This window comes from Anolis sagrei, chromosome 4 (genome assembly GCF_037176765.1).
Source record: "Anolis sagrei isolate rAnoSag1 chromosome 4, rAnoSag1.mat, whole genome shotgun sequence".
Lineage (NCBI taxonomy): Eukaryota > Metazoa > Chordata > Lepidosauria > Squamata > Dactyloidae > Anolis > Anolis sagrei.
The window spans coordinates 45,690,523-45,706,904 of record NC_090024.1 but is presented as its reverse complement, the minus strand read 5'-3'; the positions used below and the strand labels follow the sequence as shown (position 1 = coordinate 45,706,904).

Sequence of the window (16,382 nt, the reverse complement as noted above, 5' to 3'; positions counted from 1 at the left end):
TACTTGTCCGAACGTATCTCCTCCTATGTCCCACCACGGAGTTTAAGATCTTCTGGGGAGGCCTGCTCTCGGCCCCACCTTTATCACAAGTGAGGCTGGTGGGGACGAGAGACAGGGCCTTCTCAGTGGTGGCCCCTCGCCTGTGGAATTCACTCCCCGGGGAAATTAGGTTGTCAACATTCCTCCTCTCCTTCAGGAGAAAGCTGAAGACATGGATATGGGACCAGGCATTTGGGTAGTCTGGCAGGGTAACATGGTAATGATGACTAGAGCTGGAAATGACTATGGCAATGCTAAACGGATTGACGGATTTTAGAACACGACGAACGCAAGTTTTTAGAGTGGTTTTTAGTTGATATTGTATTGTGTTATGTTGTACTGTATTAATTGTCTGTTTTTAATCTATTGTGTTTTACTATTGTATTTTATTGTAATTGTGGGCATTGAACTGTGCCGGATGTAAGCCGCCTTGAGTCCCCCCTAGGGGGTGAGAAAGGCGGGGTATAAATGACCGAAATAAATAAATAAATATTTCAAAGTTTTATATACCGAGCTTCTCACCTCATAAGAGGGACTCAATGCCATTTAATATGCAAATTGCAGTATGGATATTAAAACCAAAGCATAATAACTAAAACGATTACATAATTATAATGTAAAACCATTTAAATCATATTAAACATAGAATATAAACAAACATTTAGATAATTAAAACATAGAATTAAAAGTATCTTAATATTAACATTGAAATCACATAATCCATTGTGGGAAGGATGTGCTCCAACCTGGACACACACAAAAATAAGTGATTTTATCAACTGGAGACATATGGGAATATCAGCAGACATTCAGATTAACACAATGATAGCAGATAAACTAAAAAAACCTTTCAGATATTTGTGTGTGCATTTATTTCCTGATCTATTGTCATTTTTCTTTTTGTAACTCACTCCAAGTTTCACCCAGGATTTGTGGAGTGAATCTACATCAGTGCTTCTTAAACCTTTTCCACTTCTGACCCCCTCATGCATGAACATTTTTTATGTCACCCTGGGTATAAAGCTATGTAAAACAGATTCAAAATCAGATATTTACTAGTGATCAGTCAGCATTTGCAAGGCCTGCAAACAGAACGATTTACCCCTTTTATGAAATACAGCTGAAACATTTTATATCCATTGTAAACATGGTATGTTGTTGTTAACAGATTTGTGTGTGTCCAAAGATCTCTTCACCCGTTTTGCCTCTTTATTCATAGCTTGGGTAGGACCTGCCAAGTGCCTTCAGGTGATGCATGGCAGGCTCCACCCACATTCCTCCCAAAGGTGCTTCCTTCTTGACCACAGGGAGGAAAGTCTATTTTGGGTAGCTCTGATGGCGCTACCCACACTTTCTTCTCCTTTTCCCTCTATGATGAAGGAAAGGGCGGCGGGGGCAGCACACATTGCTGCCTTTTCTTTGAGTCCCCCCAGGGGTGAGAAAGGCGGTATATAAATACTGTAAATGAATGAATAAATAAATAAATAAATAAATGAAATTTCTCCCATCTGATGGGGACAGGGACCCTATCCCATCCCCACGATGTGATGGAGGAAGGAGAGCACACGGGGCACCATGAGGCCCTGTGAAGACGTCCAAAAACAGCCACTATGCTGTTTTACTGTTACCAAATTTTTCATGACCCCAGCATTGAACTAAGGTGACACCATTTGTGGTCTGGAACCACAGTTTAAGAAGCAGTGATTTAGCCCAGCAGCCGATCCCATAGTTATCTTTCCTACCATATACTACTTCATCACACTAGAGAAGGAATCCAATAGTCACTCAACTCTCTTGCTTATCGTCAACTTGGGACTTCATCCCACAGGATAAGTGAAGCATTTGGGATCATTGCTTTTCCCTTAAGCTTCATACTGCAATTTGGATATTAAATGGATGATTTTACTACCCCCATCATGCCTTTAGGATTTATCCTTTTGATTTGCCACCACACAGTAGAGATTTGTTTCCTCCCATTGTCCCTGCAAGATTTCAATTATTAATCTTTTTTTAAAAAACCACCCTGGATTGTAGGAAGTGGGTTTTAGTTAATCCTGATCTTTCTCCAAGAAATTGCATTGGTGATTGTAGGAAGTGGTTTTAAATTAACCCTGATCTTTTCCCAAGCCTCTGCATTGGCGGTCATAGGAAGTGGATTAAAATTGGAAAAATAGGCATTTTGGCTCCTCCCACACACGGCGTCATTATTTTATTTAGAAGCAGGCAAAAAGGATTAACATCACATGTGGAATTTGGCCATTTCCCCTGCCTCTATGTGGGGAATTTAAAAATAAGTCAATTGACAATTGGCTTAAGAATTGTTGAGGAAACCAACACTTTAGAAGCGGCAAAATACATCATCCCCACAGTTGAAGCTTGTGTCATGTGAAGGGCACAGTGGATTGCTGTTTCTTAAACGTGTGGAAACGCTGATTTTACTGCATGGGGTGAAGTCAGTGGTGTGCTGAACATATCAAAGGACCACACCCCAAATAATAAATTCCAGGTTTTGACTACATCTGATCTGGAAGCACACCATAGAACTACACTGGAGGATCTAGAGAGGGCTACAAATACTTCCAGGGGAAATATTTTTAAGCATGGATAAGTGAAACCATAACTATCAAAGATGTTGATAAAAGGGTCATAGCATATTAATGAACCACTAAAACAGTGCATAGAGGGATAGGCAGGATTATCATTTCCATCCCATAGCAACAGAACTGACTGGTAACCAAGGACGGAACAACAGCTGCCATGGAATAGTTCAAAACCAGGCAGTTATTTGTATTGTAGCACTCCGTATAAAAAAACCTGTTCCCTGTGTGGTAAATTCCACATCTGTATTCCTCTATTGTGGAATCATGAGAAAATGATTACAAGGGTTATTGATGTCTTTCAAACTTTCTCTATTTTTTGTGAAACTTCACATTTAAAAAAGTTACTCTCTTGATTGTCTTTTCTTGCACAGTAGAGTTCCTGGAAATGCTTTGATAAGATGGCTGAACCAAGGCAGCGCACTTTGTCTACATCAGGAGTAGCACTTTATGAACTTCTGGGTCTTGAGAAGGGTGCATCCCATGACGAAATCAAGAAGTGTTACAGGTATTTGTGTAACTTCTAGTCTAATATATTTGCTAGACACATCACAGCCACATTTTGTTAGTCACAAGTGCCATTGTTTTAAAAAACCATCAAGAATTTTATATAGATATATTTTTAAAGAAATCTCTTTAGCTAGCAATTTCCAAAGTTTCCAAATTCTTGCATCCGGTGGTCCTTCAGATGTTTCTGAAGAACTCATAATTTCTTAGGATTCATTTTAACTCTATTTTAACTCGCATGGCAACACCCTATGGAATCATTGAGTTTAAAATTTATCGAAGTGTATTTAGGATTCTTAACAAGAGCTCTAATGTGCAGCACCAACTACAAACCCCAGGCTCTAGACAAAGCTGTGAAATTAGAAAGAGGAATCACATTGCTATAACTGCAGAATGTAAAAGCTCTCTTGAGCCTCTATATCAGGAGAAAGGTAAGATAAAAATTAAGTAAATAAATAAATGAAATAATAAAAGGGACCTTGCTTAAGGCTAATGGCAGTTGCCTACCTCAGTCCATTGTTTTGTGAATTGATAAGAAAAGAAAATGATTGTGAGACTGCTATATGAGGCCCCTTCTACACTGCCATACAATCCACATTATCTGCTTTGAACTGGATTATCTGAGTCTACACTGTCATATGGAGCCCCCGGTGGTGCAGTGGGTTAAACCGCTGAGCTGCTGAACTTTCCGACCAAAAGGTCAGAGGTTCGAATCTGGGGAGTGGGGTGAGCTCCCACTGTTGGCCCCAGGTTCTGCCGACCTAACAGTTTGAAAACATGCTAATGTGAGTAGATCAATAGGTACCACTTTGGCAGAAAGGTAACAGCACACCATGCAGTCATACCGGCTACATGGCCTTGAAGGCATCTACAGACAATGCTGGCTCTTTGGCTTAGAAATGGACCCCCCCTCCCCCCCCCCCAGAACTGGACATGACTAGACTTAATTTCAAGGGGAAACCTTTACCTTTTACATTGCCATATAATCCAGTTCAAAGCAGATAATCTGGATTTTATCTGGCAGTAGAAAAGAGGCCTGAGACTTCCCCACCACATCATGCTTTACATTACACTTGCTATATTTTTAAAGCAAATAAATGTTTTAAAATTTGATTAGCAGCCCTAGGATACACAAACTCTTGCTTCTCTTATGAAGAACAAAGATTAATTTAACACTTTATAAAGCATTTGAAGGCATCTTTGAAATTTAAAGAGAGAAAGAAACTTACAAAGCAAGGCCCTCTAAAAAGTGAAATAACCTGGGTTTTTTATGGCGAGGTAGAAGGGGCCTGAGATTATTGCAAATCTGATAGAGAATTCTTTCAAAACAACTCCAATTATGCTTATCTAGTCTAAACTACAGTAGATGTGTTTAAAGGGGGGGAGGGGAATACAAAGCTTATATAAAATAATTCTAAAAGAACTGGAAAGTCCCAAAACAGAAAGTGGTATAATGAACAAAGCCTGGAGTATGAATGAGAGTGAGGAACAAAGCTGCAGATAAGACAGGAGGGGAGCAAAATTGGAAACCGAGTTAGTAACATTGGAAATAATAATGCTAACATTTTTGAAACAGCCCAACCGTGCTAAGAACAAATTTCCTGTTAAAATAATAGTTGAAATCAATGCATTCCTTATGTATCTTCTTGTTGTTTTTCACACTAAGTGAGAAGAGGGCACATACTGAAGTTTCTCTAATCCCGGAAGAGGAGAATTATTGTGACAGAATGGAAACTGAACTGAAATTTATTTTGTGTTGTACATGAATAGTGATGAGTTATATAGCAGTCTATTGTAAAAATGACAGTGGTGTTTTATCCATCTTTATTAGCAATTACAAGCTAAAAACAAAGGCTGCTTCTGAATAAAGTGGAACTATCAGAGGGATTTACACTTAATAGAATAGCTGTAAATACTTGCAAGACAAAATGATGAGTCAGACTCTTAGATTCCATTTAATTGATCTTTTCACTTGCACTAATTTTCTTCATGAATCTAAAAATCTGTGACTGAACCTACCAGTTGGCAATGCCTTATAATAATCCTTTAATACCTGGCTTCAAATTTCCTATTGCTATTAGTTAGTGTGATACTTACCATGAACACCAGAACCTGTGTTATTTAAATGACATAAACACAGCATGCTACAAAAGTTTTGTTTTCTAATTAAATGTCAATTTATTAGTGAGAGCTTAGAAAAGTTACTTATTAGTTTGGAGTCCAAAAAAGTAACTTTGCAAGCTCTGGTTGGTGTTATTTCCAATTAACAGTTTTGTTACATTAAATCAATAATGCACATTAATGTACTCTACATAAGTACATGGAGCCATGAATTTGTTTTTATTTATATACCTTGTTGACATTATTTAGGAATTGGTAAGGAGGAATGTTTTTTGAATTGTCAAATATTATGCTGATATCTTTGCAATGATAAAACCCATATGATAGTTTATGTGCCGGATATAGAGATACTGTGATTTTGCCTGCTAAAGTGAGCAACACAGAATGATAAGCAAGATTTCTAGAGATTTCTAGTTTACTGTGAATGAACTGTGTGCGATTATGCCACCAATTCTCCCTCACTTGGCTCTTCCTTTTGCTAATATGAGCCATTAAACTTGTTGCTCTCAGATAAGCTAGGATTTGTAAACTGAGAGCCTTATTTTTGAGGTGACTGGTAAAATTGGTGACAAACCAGAATGCCCAGAATGCCCAGTATAGGACATTGTAAGCTAAAGTTGAGAAATAAACTGCCATTCTTATGTTTTTGGACTGCAATTCCCACCATAACTATCCAGCATAGACAATGGTGAAGGTTTGGAAAACTGCCATCCAACAGTATCTGACAGGCATATAGTCTATATTTGATGTCAGTTCTAGTTAGTTTAGTGGTTCACAATAACAGAAGTCTGGAAAATTCAGTTCAAAAATCAAGCAAAAAAAAAAACTAGATTGATTTACCCATGGGTCAATGTAAGTACTGTACCTTAACTCATATTAAGAGAAGAATCATGCCCTTCTCTGAGGGAACTTCCATACAGCCCTATATGCCAGAATATCAAGGCAGAAAATCCCATATTATCTCAGTGTGGACTCAGATAACCCAGTTCAAAGCAGATGTTGTGGAATTTTCTGCCTTAATATTCTGTGGAAGGGCTCTGAATAGAGTGGTAAAAGTGAGAATGTTGTCAAGTTTGGGAAAACCTAAAAGCAACACTGATGCACTCTACTTTCTCCATTGTGGCACCAGTTTGGCATTTTTTGAATGCCTGAGTGAGGAAATGGTGCCGGCAGACCTCCTAAGGTGACATTGGTACTGTCCTCTCCACACGGAATGACCCTCAGCTTATTCATGGGTCTTACAAAAATCCTAAATTTTGGATCCAAACCCTGTCCAAAACTTACATGAGGTGTAAGTGGCTTCAGTCTAAGGGACCTTCCAGATAGACCCTATAGTCAGGATCTGGTCCCAGGTTTTCTGCTTTAAACTGAATTATATGCGTTCGCACTGCCAGATAATCTGGGATAAACAGAAAACCTGGGATCAGATCCTAGGATATCGGACCTGTCTGGGGGCCCTTCCACACAGCCAGGCCCGTAACCAGGATTTTGATTCGTGGGGGGGGGGGGGGGGGGCTGAGTCTGAGTGAAAGAGGGTCTACCCTAGCAAATCTTTTGTATTGTTACCCCAATACCCCCATGCATATGGGATATATTGAGTATGGTGATCAGATCATGATATGAATAAACATATCATGATCTGATCACCATATTCAATATATCACGGACCACCATGAGAATTTCAGGGGGGGGTGAAGCCCCAAAGCCCCCCCCCCCCCCCGGCTACATGCCTGCACACAGCCATATAACCCACAATATCAAGGCAAAATAACCCACAATATTTGCTTTGAACAGGAATATCTGAGTCCACATTGCTATAGATCCCTGTTCAAAGCAGATAATGTGGGAATTTATTCAACTATGTGAAAGGGCCCTGGAAGAGCCATAAGGTGCTTCCAAAATTTTATGTTTGGAATTGCAGATTGAAGCCAGTAAAATCAATGCATATACATGCACCTGTCATGTAGAAAACATAGAAAGTTGCTCTTTAAGGAAACTAACCATCTGACAGCTTTCCAGGGATCCAGATAGTTTTCTTTTCTAACCTTTGCCAGAGATTTCCTCAAATTCTTTGGATACTAACCAGGTCTAACCCTACCGAAATCAGACAAGATCAGCTGTATTCTTTATGGTATGGAATCACAAGAGGGAACCATTCTAAAGAAAGCATAGCGTACATATTGAAAAGAATAGTGGGTTGCAATTCGAAAAGCTCTTGCCCTCTTCAACACCATCCTTGCCATCCTTGGAATGTTCAGAAGGACTGTCAATGTCTCAATGTTAACAGACTCTGCCAGGTTTAAAGACAATATATTATAAAACATTATACATGTATGCAACAGTAGCACACATGTACAATGTATGTTATTGCTAAAAGATTATATTCCCACCTAATCTGAACTCCATGCTGAGAAAAACTAAATTGTGTAGCCACTAGCCTATACTTTTATGCAAACTGAGCCATAACAGTATATTTGGTCTTTATTTTGCATAACATAGCTTGTGATTTTATTCTGGTAGTCATGGGAGAGTGAAAGATATGGAAGATTTGCCCCTTCACCCATCCTTGAAAATTGCTTTATTAGCCACTTCTGTAGCTTCTGGGAATTCTGGAAACATTATCTGTTTCATTTGAAGGCTAGAAAAGTTATTCTTAAAAAAAAACAGAATTAAATTAAAGCAATTGTTTTTAATGAGCCTTATTGTCCTGCACATAAGAGACCCAGTTCCTCAGCCCCTCCACCGTCCACAACCCCTCTCAAAGCAAAATACGGCAAATGCACAATATGTGGAATTTGCCATTTAGATATTATTTCCCTGTCTCTTTTTTCCCTTTCCCTTTTTGATCCCTCCCTTTTTGTGGCAGAACTGTACATTGCATATCATCTGTAACATGGGTATACATTTTTATTAAAACCTATTTGTTTGTAAAAGTGAAGAAAACCTTCTGTTCTGTTGATGTTTCTTTCATCAAAGCTAGTGCCTCTCGCTCATTTTAAGGATCCTGTTATTCTAATAGTCTTGCCAGATACTGTTTGTGGTGTAACTTAATAGATTATGCATTTGTGATAAGCCTTTTCTATCTCCTGCACTTTGGGAAGAAATATTTGTAAGGACACAGAGAACAGGAGGGACATGAAATCCCTTAATTCCTCGTCATTCATTATCATCTTCTGCTGCTCCTTCTCCTCATCTTTCTTTTAATATAGCCCAGTCCAGTACTAATAGGTTTGTGTCATAGTAATATTTAGCTAACACATGAATCTATTGCTCAGTTGAGCAGAGCAAATTTAACACTTTGGGACAAGAGAAAAAAAATTAATCTCACTTTGTCAAAGCACCAGTATTGCCACTAGAGGGCACTATGCAATTAACTTTTGACAGTCAAGTGTTGAGGTGGCAGAGCCTTCTAAACTATTTTAAATACCAACCATATAACAAATGTTATCACTTAAGCCTTTGCTTTTTTAAAAAAAAAAATGCAGTCTTTTGTTTTCATTGTGGGATCAAATAATCTAAATGTATGTACCATATACATACAGGTTACATGATGATATTTCTCCATTTGGTTAGAAATACCCAAAGAAGCATGTGTCTATCTGTTTCATCCATGCATTCCAAGAATACAACCATACAAGTACTTTGCTTTTTTTTTTTTACAATGAGTTTTTTGGTCCCTTCCTTATATTGCAGTTTCTTCGCAATTTTGTGTTAGTGATCCTCTGTAACCCCTTTAACTCAAAACTGTTCATACATTTAGAATATTAACATTTTTAAGTAGGGGGAAATAAGCCACCAAATAATGAGGATGGCCTGAAAATGTGTTGAAATGCCTACACTGTGGTTCTCAACTTGTAGGTCCCTAGATGTTTTGGCCTTCAACTCCCACATTTCCTAACAAATGGTAAACTGACTGGGATTTCTGGGAGTTGTAGGCCCCAAGGTGGTTCTTGATGGGGCCAAATTCACATCTCAAATTATGACAGTGGGGGATACAGCTTTCCATGGTTCAACAAGGGGGCAGTGTGACCCCAAACTGCACCAATTGTCCATCCATGATTGAGAGTAATAGTCATTCCAGAGGCTCATGGCCTCTAACAATGAAGTGGAGGAGAAACCATCAATGTCTAAAACTTCCCCTCTGCTCCACTGGGTCTTGATCCTATATTTGTAGATTGTTTATATCTATATCCTCTGCCAAATACAAATACAGTATTGCCTTTTAAAATGAACATATACTGCTATCATCTTTGGAACATGACCAGAAATCAAAATCAAGGGTAGACATTGTAGTTACACACAGATAATTTTTCTTTTTAAAGAACTAAGTAGTGAAAATCCCTTGAAGTTCTCATCTAAAATTGCCTTGCATGATACTTGTATTGCCATGGAGAATTTCACAATCAATGAAATACTGTGGAATTTGAATATTATTAGGTGCAAACCTAAAATATCAAAAAGCTGTGTTAATTAAGTCTGAATATGGAAACTTAACAAAACTGATTTTCAGAAGCATATTTATTGATACAGAATCTAAACCATCTTTTTGTTTTTCTGTGTGTGTTTTCCTTTATGGGTCTAAAGTTAAGTTATACAGTGTGTACATACTGCAAGCTCTGTCGTTATCTAAACACTTGTTCTTTATTATTATTATTTTGTTGCCTGTTTAAGAAAGTTGGCTCTGAAATATCATCCTGACAAGAACCCTGATAACCCAGAAGCTTCAGAGAAATTTAAAGAAATCAACAATGCTCATGCAATATTAACGGATGTTACCAAAAGAAACATATACGACCAGTATGGATCATTAGGATTGTACATCGCAGAACAATTTGGTGAAGAAAATGTCAATACGTACTTTATGCTCTCTAGCTGGTGGGCAAAGGTAAGTACTTAAATTAAAACTGATGTATCTTCTTTTAGTTTTTGTCTGAGAGAGGCAGAACCATTGGTTGGCAATCTCATTCAGTCTTGCTATTGCAGTTTTCACAGAACCTGCACAGAATCTCTGGAGAGTTCTAGGTAAGTCAATGTTGAACAAGTTTCAGTATCTTGAAGAGCTTTGCTGAAATCGCCGGCTTATCTCAACTGCTTCAACAAATACAGCATAATAATGATGATGATGCACACTTTTGGGGAAGTGTTTATTAAAGGATGTTTTCTTGTCCCTTTCATTTACTAATTAAATATGTTGCATGCCACTTTCATCGCCTCAAGACATTAATTAAATCTGAAGCTGGAGCTCCAGGTTAATTTTGACTTTCTTTTCAGTAATGACTAAATGAAAATGACTCATTGCTCAAAGTGAAAAGTCCTCTTGGTGTGACAACCAGCTAATCAGTTATTGCAGTACAAACTTAGCCCTATTCTGGGCTAAATATGGCATAGCGTATGCGTAAGCAATAGTAGTGCATAACACTGTGTACCTTTATACACACCTTGGGCACCTTGCAAAGGAGTTGGGAAGAACAGGTGCAAAATGGGAGGATGTTGACGGAGGAGCAGAATGGTACAGGTTGAACTAGGAGATTGGGTCTTCCGGTTCTGATGACATCAGATGTCTTACTCATTTGTTTTGTTATGTAATCATCAGAATTTGGCATTTATCGGTGCAGATATCACAAATGTTAACATTTCAATTGGTGTGACCAAATGTATTAGGCCTTAGGCTTCAAGAATGTGCTAGATCTCACACTGAATGTGCTATTCTCACTGCTATTTCTAGTTACTAACTCTTTGGGCCAAAAGAGATTGTTCGTTTAAATAGAACACAAACACACAAGGCTTGCCATTTTTAGACAAGAGTGATATTTTAAGTTGAACATTTGTAGCAATGTATTTATATTTCACTTCCATGAGTTATTCTCACAAGTTGGCTTTGCTCCATGAATCTCATGGTATTGGCTGGAACTTCCTCTCTTTTTTTCCTCCTGCAGAATATATGTATCTCTTTGAAAATATTTAACATGTACATCATTCCCCAAACACAGAGATTAAAGTTATGGGAAAGCTGTATCTGTTGAATTCTGGCTCCTATTTAACTATTAAAAAGTTTAAAGCCTTTGGGAAAGAGACAGTTCTGAATATAATTATTTACAAAACTGTAATTGGAGACAATTTTCTTTCAGTTGCCAATAAAAGCTTCAGTGTCGTTGTATCTTAGCATCGAGTCCCCTGGTGATGCAGCACAGTAAACCACTGAGCTGCTGAACTTGCTGACCGAAAGGTTAGCAGTTCAAATCCAGGGAGCAGGGTGAGCTCCTGCTATTAGCCCCAGCTTCTGCCAATCTAGCAGTTTGAAAACATGCAAATGTGAGTAGATCAGTAGGTACCACTTCTGCAAGAAGGTAACGGCACTCCATGCAGACATGCTGGCCACATGAACTTAGAAGTGTCTATGGACAATGCCGGCTCTTCGGCTTAGAAATGGAAATAAGCACCACCCTCCAGAGTTGGATACGACTAGACTTAATGTCAAGGGGAAACCTTTACTTTTCCTAGCCTCAAATGGTTGCTTATTCCTCAGGGAAGCAGTAGTTTTCCTCCTCCTACAGTTAATTGTAATGGAGCCGGTTTTATTTATTATTTATTTATTTACACCATTTCTACCCTGCCCTTCTCACCCACGAGGAGGGGAAGTGTATGGGTCCTCAAGATTGGCAGGGCAGTTGGCAGGAAAGTGTATATCTTCTAAAACTACAGTGATTACATAGTATTGCAGCATAGCAGTTAAAGTGGTGTCTAACTGTATTAATTTGACACTGTAGATGCACCCTGAGTTATTTCTGAGAAGATGGAGTAGTTAAGCTTGTCTAAACACCCAAGAGGTGTGTGAGGTATATGAGAAAGCAGACATTAATTAGCTCTACCTAATTGGTGGAACTTTATACTACATTTACCTCCCCTGAGCCTATTAACATTAAAGGTATGGGAGTCTCATCCCATATTCAGCTGGCAGTCTTGTATGTGACTATGTAACTTGTTCTTTAATTGCTTTTCAGATGTTATTCGTTGAACTTTTAAAAATTAAATGATTTGCAATTCATATTTTTGGTTACTCTTGTGGTTTGCATTTTAACCTTTTCCAACTACTCTGGGAGCTTTGTTTGACCAAAGAGCTGCACAGACCAAAAGGTCACTAGAATATAACAAGTTGCTCAGCTAGTCACCAATTTGGAGACCTGTCTAGAACTGTGGGCACCCAGTCTCTTTCTTGTGACCTTGAATATATCTCCCCTGCCTCTTTTCTCCTCCCTCCAAGGGCCTGTTTGTTCTTTGTGGCCTTTTGACTGGCTGCTACTTTTGCTGCTGCCTGTGCTGCTGCTTCAACTGCTGCTGTGGGAAATGCAAGCCTAAACCATCTGAAGAAGACCAAGAATACTGCCTGTCTCCTGAAGATCTGGAAGAACAAATTAAGAGTGACATGGAAAGAGGTGTTTATTATTATGGAGTAGTAGATGTACTATTCAAGAAAAAAAATACTATTATTTTCTTAAATGCATACCCTGGGGGTTCAACTCCAGCTGTTCAGCTTTGGTGTTGTTAATTTGAGAAAGGATGCTAAATTGAAAGAAGTGATAATTGTAATCCCTTCTACCTGCTGCACAGGTTCCTTTAAGGCTCAGGAGGTGGCTACTTGTTAATGTCACTGTTAATCTGTGTGCCTTCACCCTTGCCCCAATTTCAGACTTGGAAATTTACTTTTAAGACAAATGGGTATAATGACACACCAAAGCCATCTCTAACCCAGCAAGCTCAGAATAGCACCCCAAAACAATCTCAGTTATAGACATTTTCAGCACATCGCTCTGTTCATTCATTTTAAAAGTAATTATCCAAATGCTGGAAAGGTGATGAATTAATTTCTACTGGTTGCTTATCTTTGTGAGTTTGGTAGATTCACTATAGTTCAGAAGGGGTGGGGAGTTACACTGCCATTACAATTCTGAATGGGAGAGTTAAAAACCACTGTAGACTTACTTCAACACTCATATTTGCTTTGTTTCTAAATATTATTTTTATTCATGAATTTGTTGCCCTCTAGCAGTGTACAGTGTCATTATCCCTTATAACATTCTTGTTAATTTCATAATTGATTGTACTGGGTCTATGATGGTATAGAAATTAATAGTGGGGAGGAAAGAAGGAATAACTTAGCTGTTCTGGGTAGTTAAAGGAGTAAAACCAGGACTGACCAAAATGGCAGAGCAATGGTTACTATTTCCATGAGAGAGGGAGCTATACAGTCAAGTCTGAAAATAGCAGTACTTAATCCTCTACCAAAAAGCCATCTCCAGACATCATTATAGGAAGCTAATATCCAATGCTACATTTTACATATTTAGCTTTGTAGAGAGCCCCCGGTGGCACAGTGGGTTAAACCACCAAGCTGCTGAGCATGTTGACCAAAAGGTCACAGATTCGAATCCAGGGAGCGGCATGAGCTTCCGCTGTCAGCCCCAAATTCTGCCAACCTAGCAGTTCGAAAACATGCAAATGCGAGTATATCAGTAGGTACCTCTCTGGCGGGAAGGTAATGGCACTCCATGTAGTCATGCCAGCCACAGCTCTAGTTTTTGAGATACAGAACATACGCCATTTATCAATCACCATTTGCTCGTCCATAGAAAATCATCAAAAACATATCTCAAAAACTAGAGCTGATGCAGTTTATCAAATGCAATTTTCTGAATCAGTGCCCTGAATAACCCCAGGAAGGATCCTAAAAACCAAGCGACCAAGAAAAAATTGTTTGGCTCTGTTATCTGCCCTGTTCTGGAGACAGAAATTTCTTTATTTGCCCTGGAAAATTGTGCCAGGAACTGGAAAAGGAGAGTCTGCTGAACCCTGTTCTTGGTGGTTTTTAGTAGCATCTCCCATGCTGCCTTTCTAGATCAGTGGCTCCAGGCCCAAATCTCCAGATACCACTCTATGCAAACTCTCTAAAGCCCCAGTCAGTGTAACCAATGGCCAGGAAGTTGAGAAGTTATGGGAACTACTGTTTTATATCAAGGTTTCTTTTTTGATTCATAATTTCTTTCAGCCTGAGAAATGTTTATGTGACCTCAGGTATATAGATATATAAAATAGGTATGGAAATCAAACATCAACTGATAACAAGGAAACATTTGCATGGCTTAATCAAGCTGATTTTCCTTTTTATGAAGTACAACTGAACCATCTTCTACAGAGCGCACTGTAAACACTGCACAACAGATTTGTGTAAATGTCTAAAACAGCCACTAGGTGATGTTTAATTTTTTTTAATGTTGCCATATTTTTGGGACTTGAAAATTGAGCTAAGGGGACCTCATTTGGGGTCTGGACCCAGAAGAGCAGTGTCCTAGATCATCTCTCTGTCGTGGCATTTGGAGGTCTATATTATTGCTACTGTGATACTTACCACTTCATCAGATGGGAAAAATTGCCCTTCATAGGATGCCTTTGCCATGTAGCCCATCCTATGACATAGATCTACTTCCAGTGGAGCTCCATGGTAAAAGTGAAGAGGGAGTGTCATACTTCACCACCGCAACATCATGGAAGGCTTCTCGTGTTACAATGGCAACAACGGGGAGGAAGCCGGGTGGTGGATGTTTCCCCCATGGAGTGGGGTAAGGGGGAAGCTGGGTGATGTGGATTATGGGGTGACGGGTTCCCCATGCCCTTCACCGGATCTCTCTAGATTTGCCACAATCTGTGGCAAATACGGTTGCTAATGTGACGAGGTCCCTACTGAAGGATAGATTACAATAATTGAATACCTGCTTGGCCTACTGTCTGTGCAACCACTACGGCCCACCCCAAATCCCTAGCATCAACATATGATTTTGATGAAAATAGAGCATATGTACTGAACAAATAAAGGAATCTCTAATGTGGAGACTTTTAAACACAGTACATGTTTATATCAACATACCTATCATCTTAACTGAATACAAGAATTTAAGCATCTGCTTACTTCCCCCACAATGGGGTTGTAATATTATTACCTTTGACAACATTGTTCCCCTAAATAATATTAGTTGTACACAGGACAATTAGGTGATCCTAGCCAAAGGTTCATTTTTAATAAGGATAACGTCTTCGATTAGTTAACAAATCAAATACATGTCTAAATCCTGCTCTTTTCCTTGTTTTAGATGGGGAAACTCCCATTATGCTACAGCCAACAAATGCAACAGAGAAGACCCAGCTTATTGGAGACAGTCGCCGCAGCTATCGCACAGAATCATAAACCTGTTATCACTGGAGCCTAACAGAATGTCAGCAAAGGAGTTCGGGATTGTAAAGTATGATTAGAACATTTTCACACATGACACTAAAGAGGAATTCTGTATTGTCTAAATGCATGGGATGACGTCCCATTGACCTCAACTGACAATGGACCTACTTCTGAGAAGGCATGCAAGAGTATCTTTGAGGATCCTCCGTGTCTTTTTCCCTGCATGTAGGCTGTTGCTGAATATCAGGTGGGGAAAGAGCCTTTTTAAAACTGAAAATGCTTTCTACCCAACCTTGGTTTGAGATTCATACTAGAGATATCAAATATGTAAATAGCTTTTCTGGTGTCATCTGTGAAAATGTCTTCAGTTTTCTCTATAATTGCTTTTCATTTACAGTTTAGGCAGTGATTATTTTGGTGTAGTTTTCTCCTTTAATTCTAGGAACTTTAGAGATACGCAGATTCTCTGGCTTCATTTTCCATCACAGTATTGCAACCATGCAAAGTTTAGTGTGTATTTTCTTCCCTAACCTATATATTTTGCAGCCACAACAGCCTCCATTTCTGATTAAAACTGACTAGCACAGCTGGATCTCCAGCTCAGTGAGATCCAGATTTGCAATTTCCAGTGACCACGATTATCATGTCCTATATTAGTAAGTGCTAGAGATGTGAACAGACAAGCTGAAGTGTGCCATTTAATAATACGGGCCTGGATTATCCATGGGTTTTTGGTTGTTTTTTTTTTTGTTTTGTTTTGTTTTGTATCTGTAGCAGATCCCTGGTCAAACCCACACATTCATAGACGGTCCACTGTATTCTTAGCTTTGAACATATATGTAAATCAAGACACAGGCATGACAAAATATTTTGCACATGGAAAATAGTTACAA

The 16,382-nt window shown here is 38.8% G+C and overlaps 1 protein-coding gene across 1 annotated transcript; it reads left to right on the top strand.

The window, feature by feature from the left end:
- Positions 1 to 3,037: 3,037 nt before the first annotated feature.
- On the top strand, positions 3,038 to 15,512 carry DNAJC5B (DnaJ heat shock protein family (Hsp40) member C5 beta). Its single transcript, XM_060771680.2, has 4 exons — positions 3,038 to 3,144; positions 9,936 to 10,149; positions 12,526 to 12,697; positions 15,407 to 15,512. Exons 1-4 carry the CDS (start codon positions 3,038 to 3,040, stop codon positions 15,499 to 15,501), a joined length of 588 nt encoding a protein of 195 aa, XP_060627663.1. The 3' UTR covers positions 15,502 to 15,512.
- Positions 15,513 to 16,382: the final 870 nt, after the last annotated feature.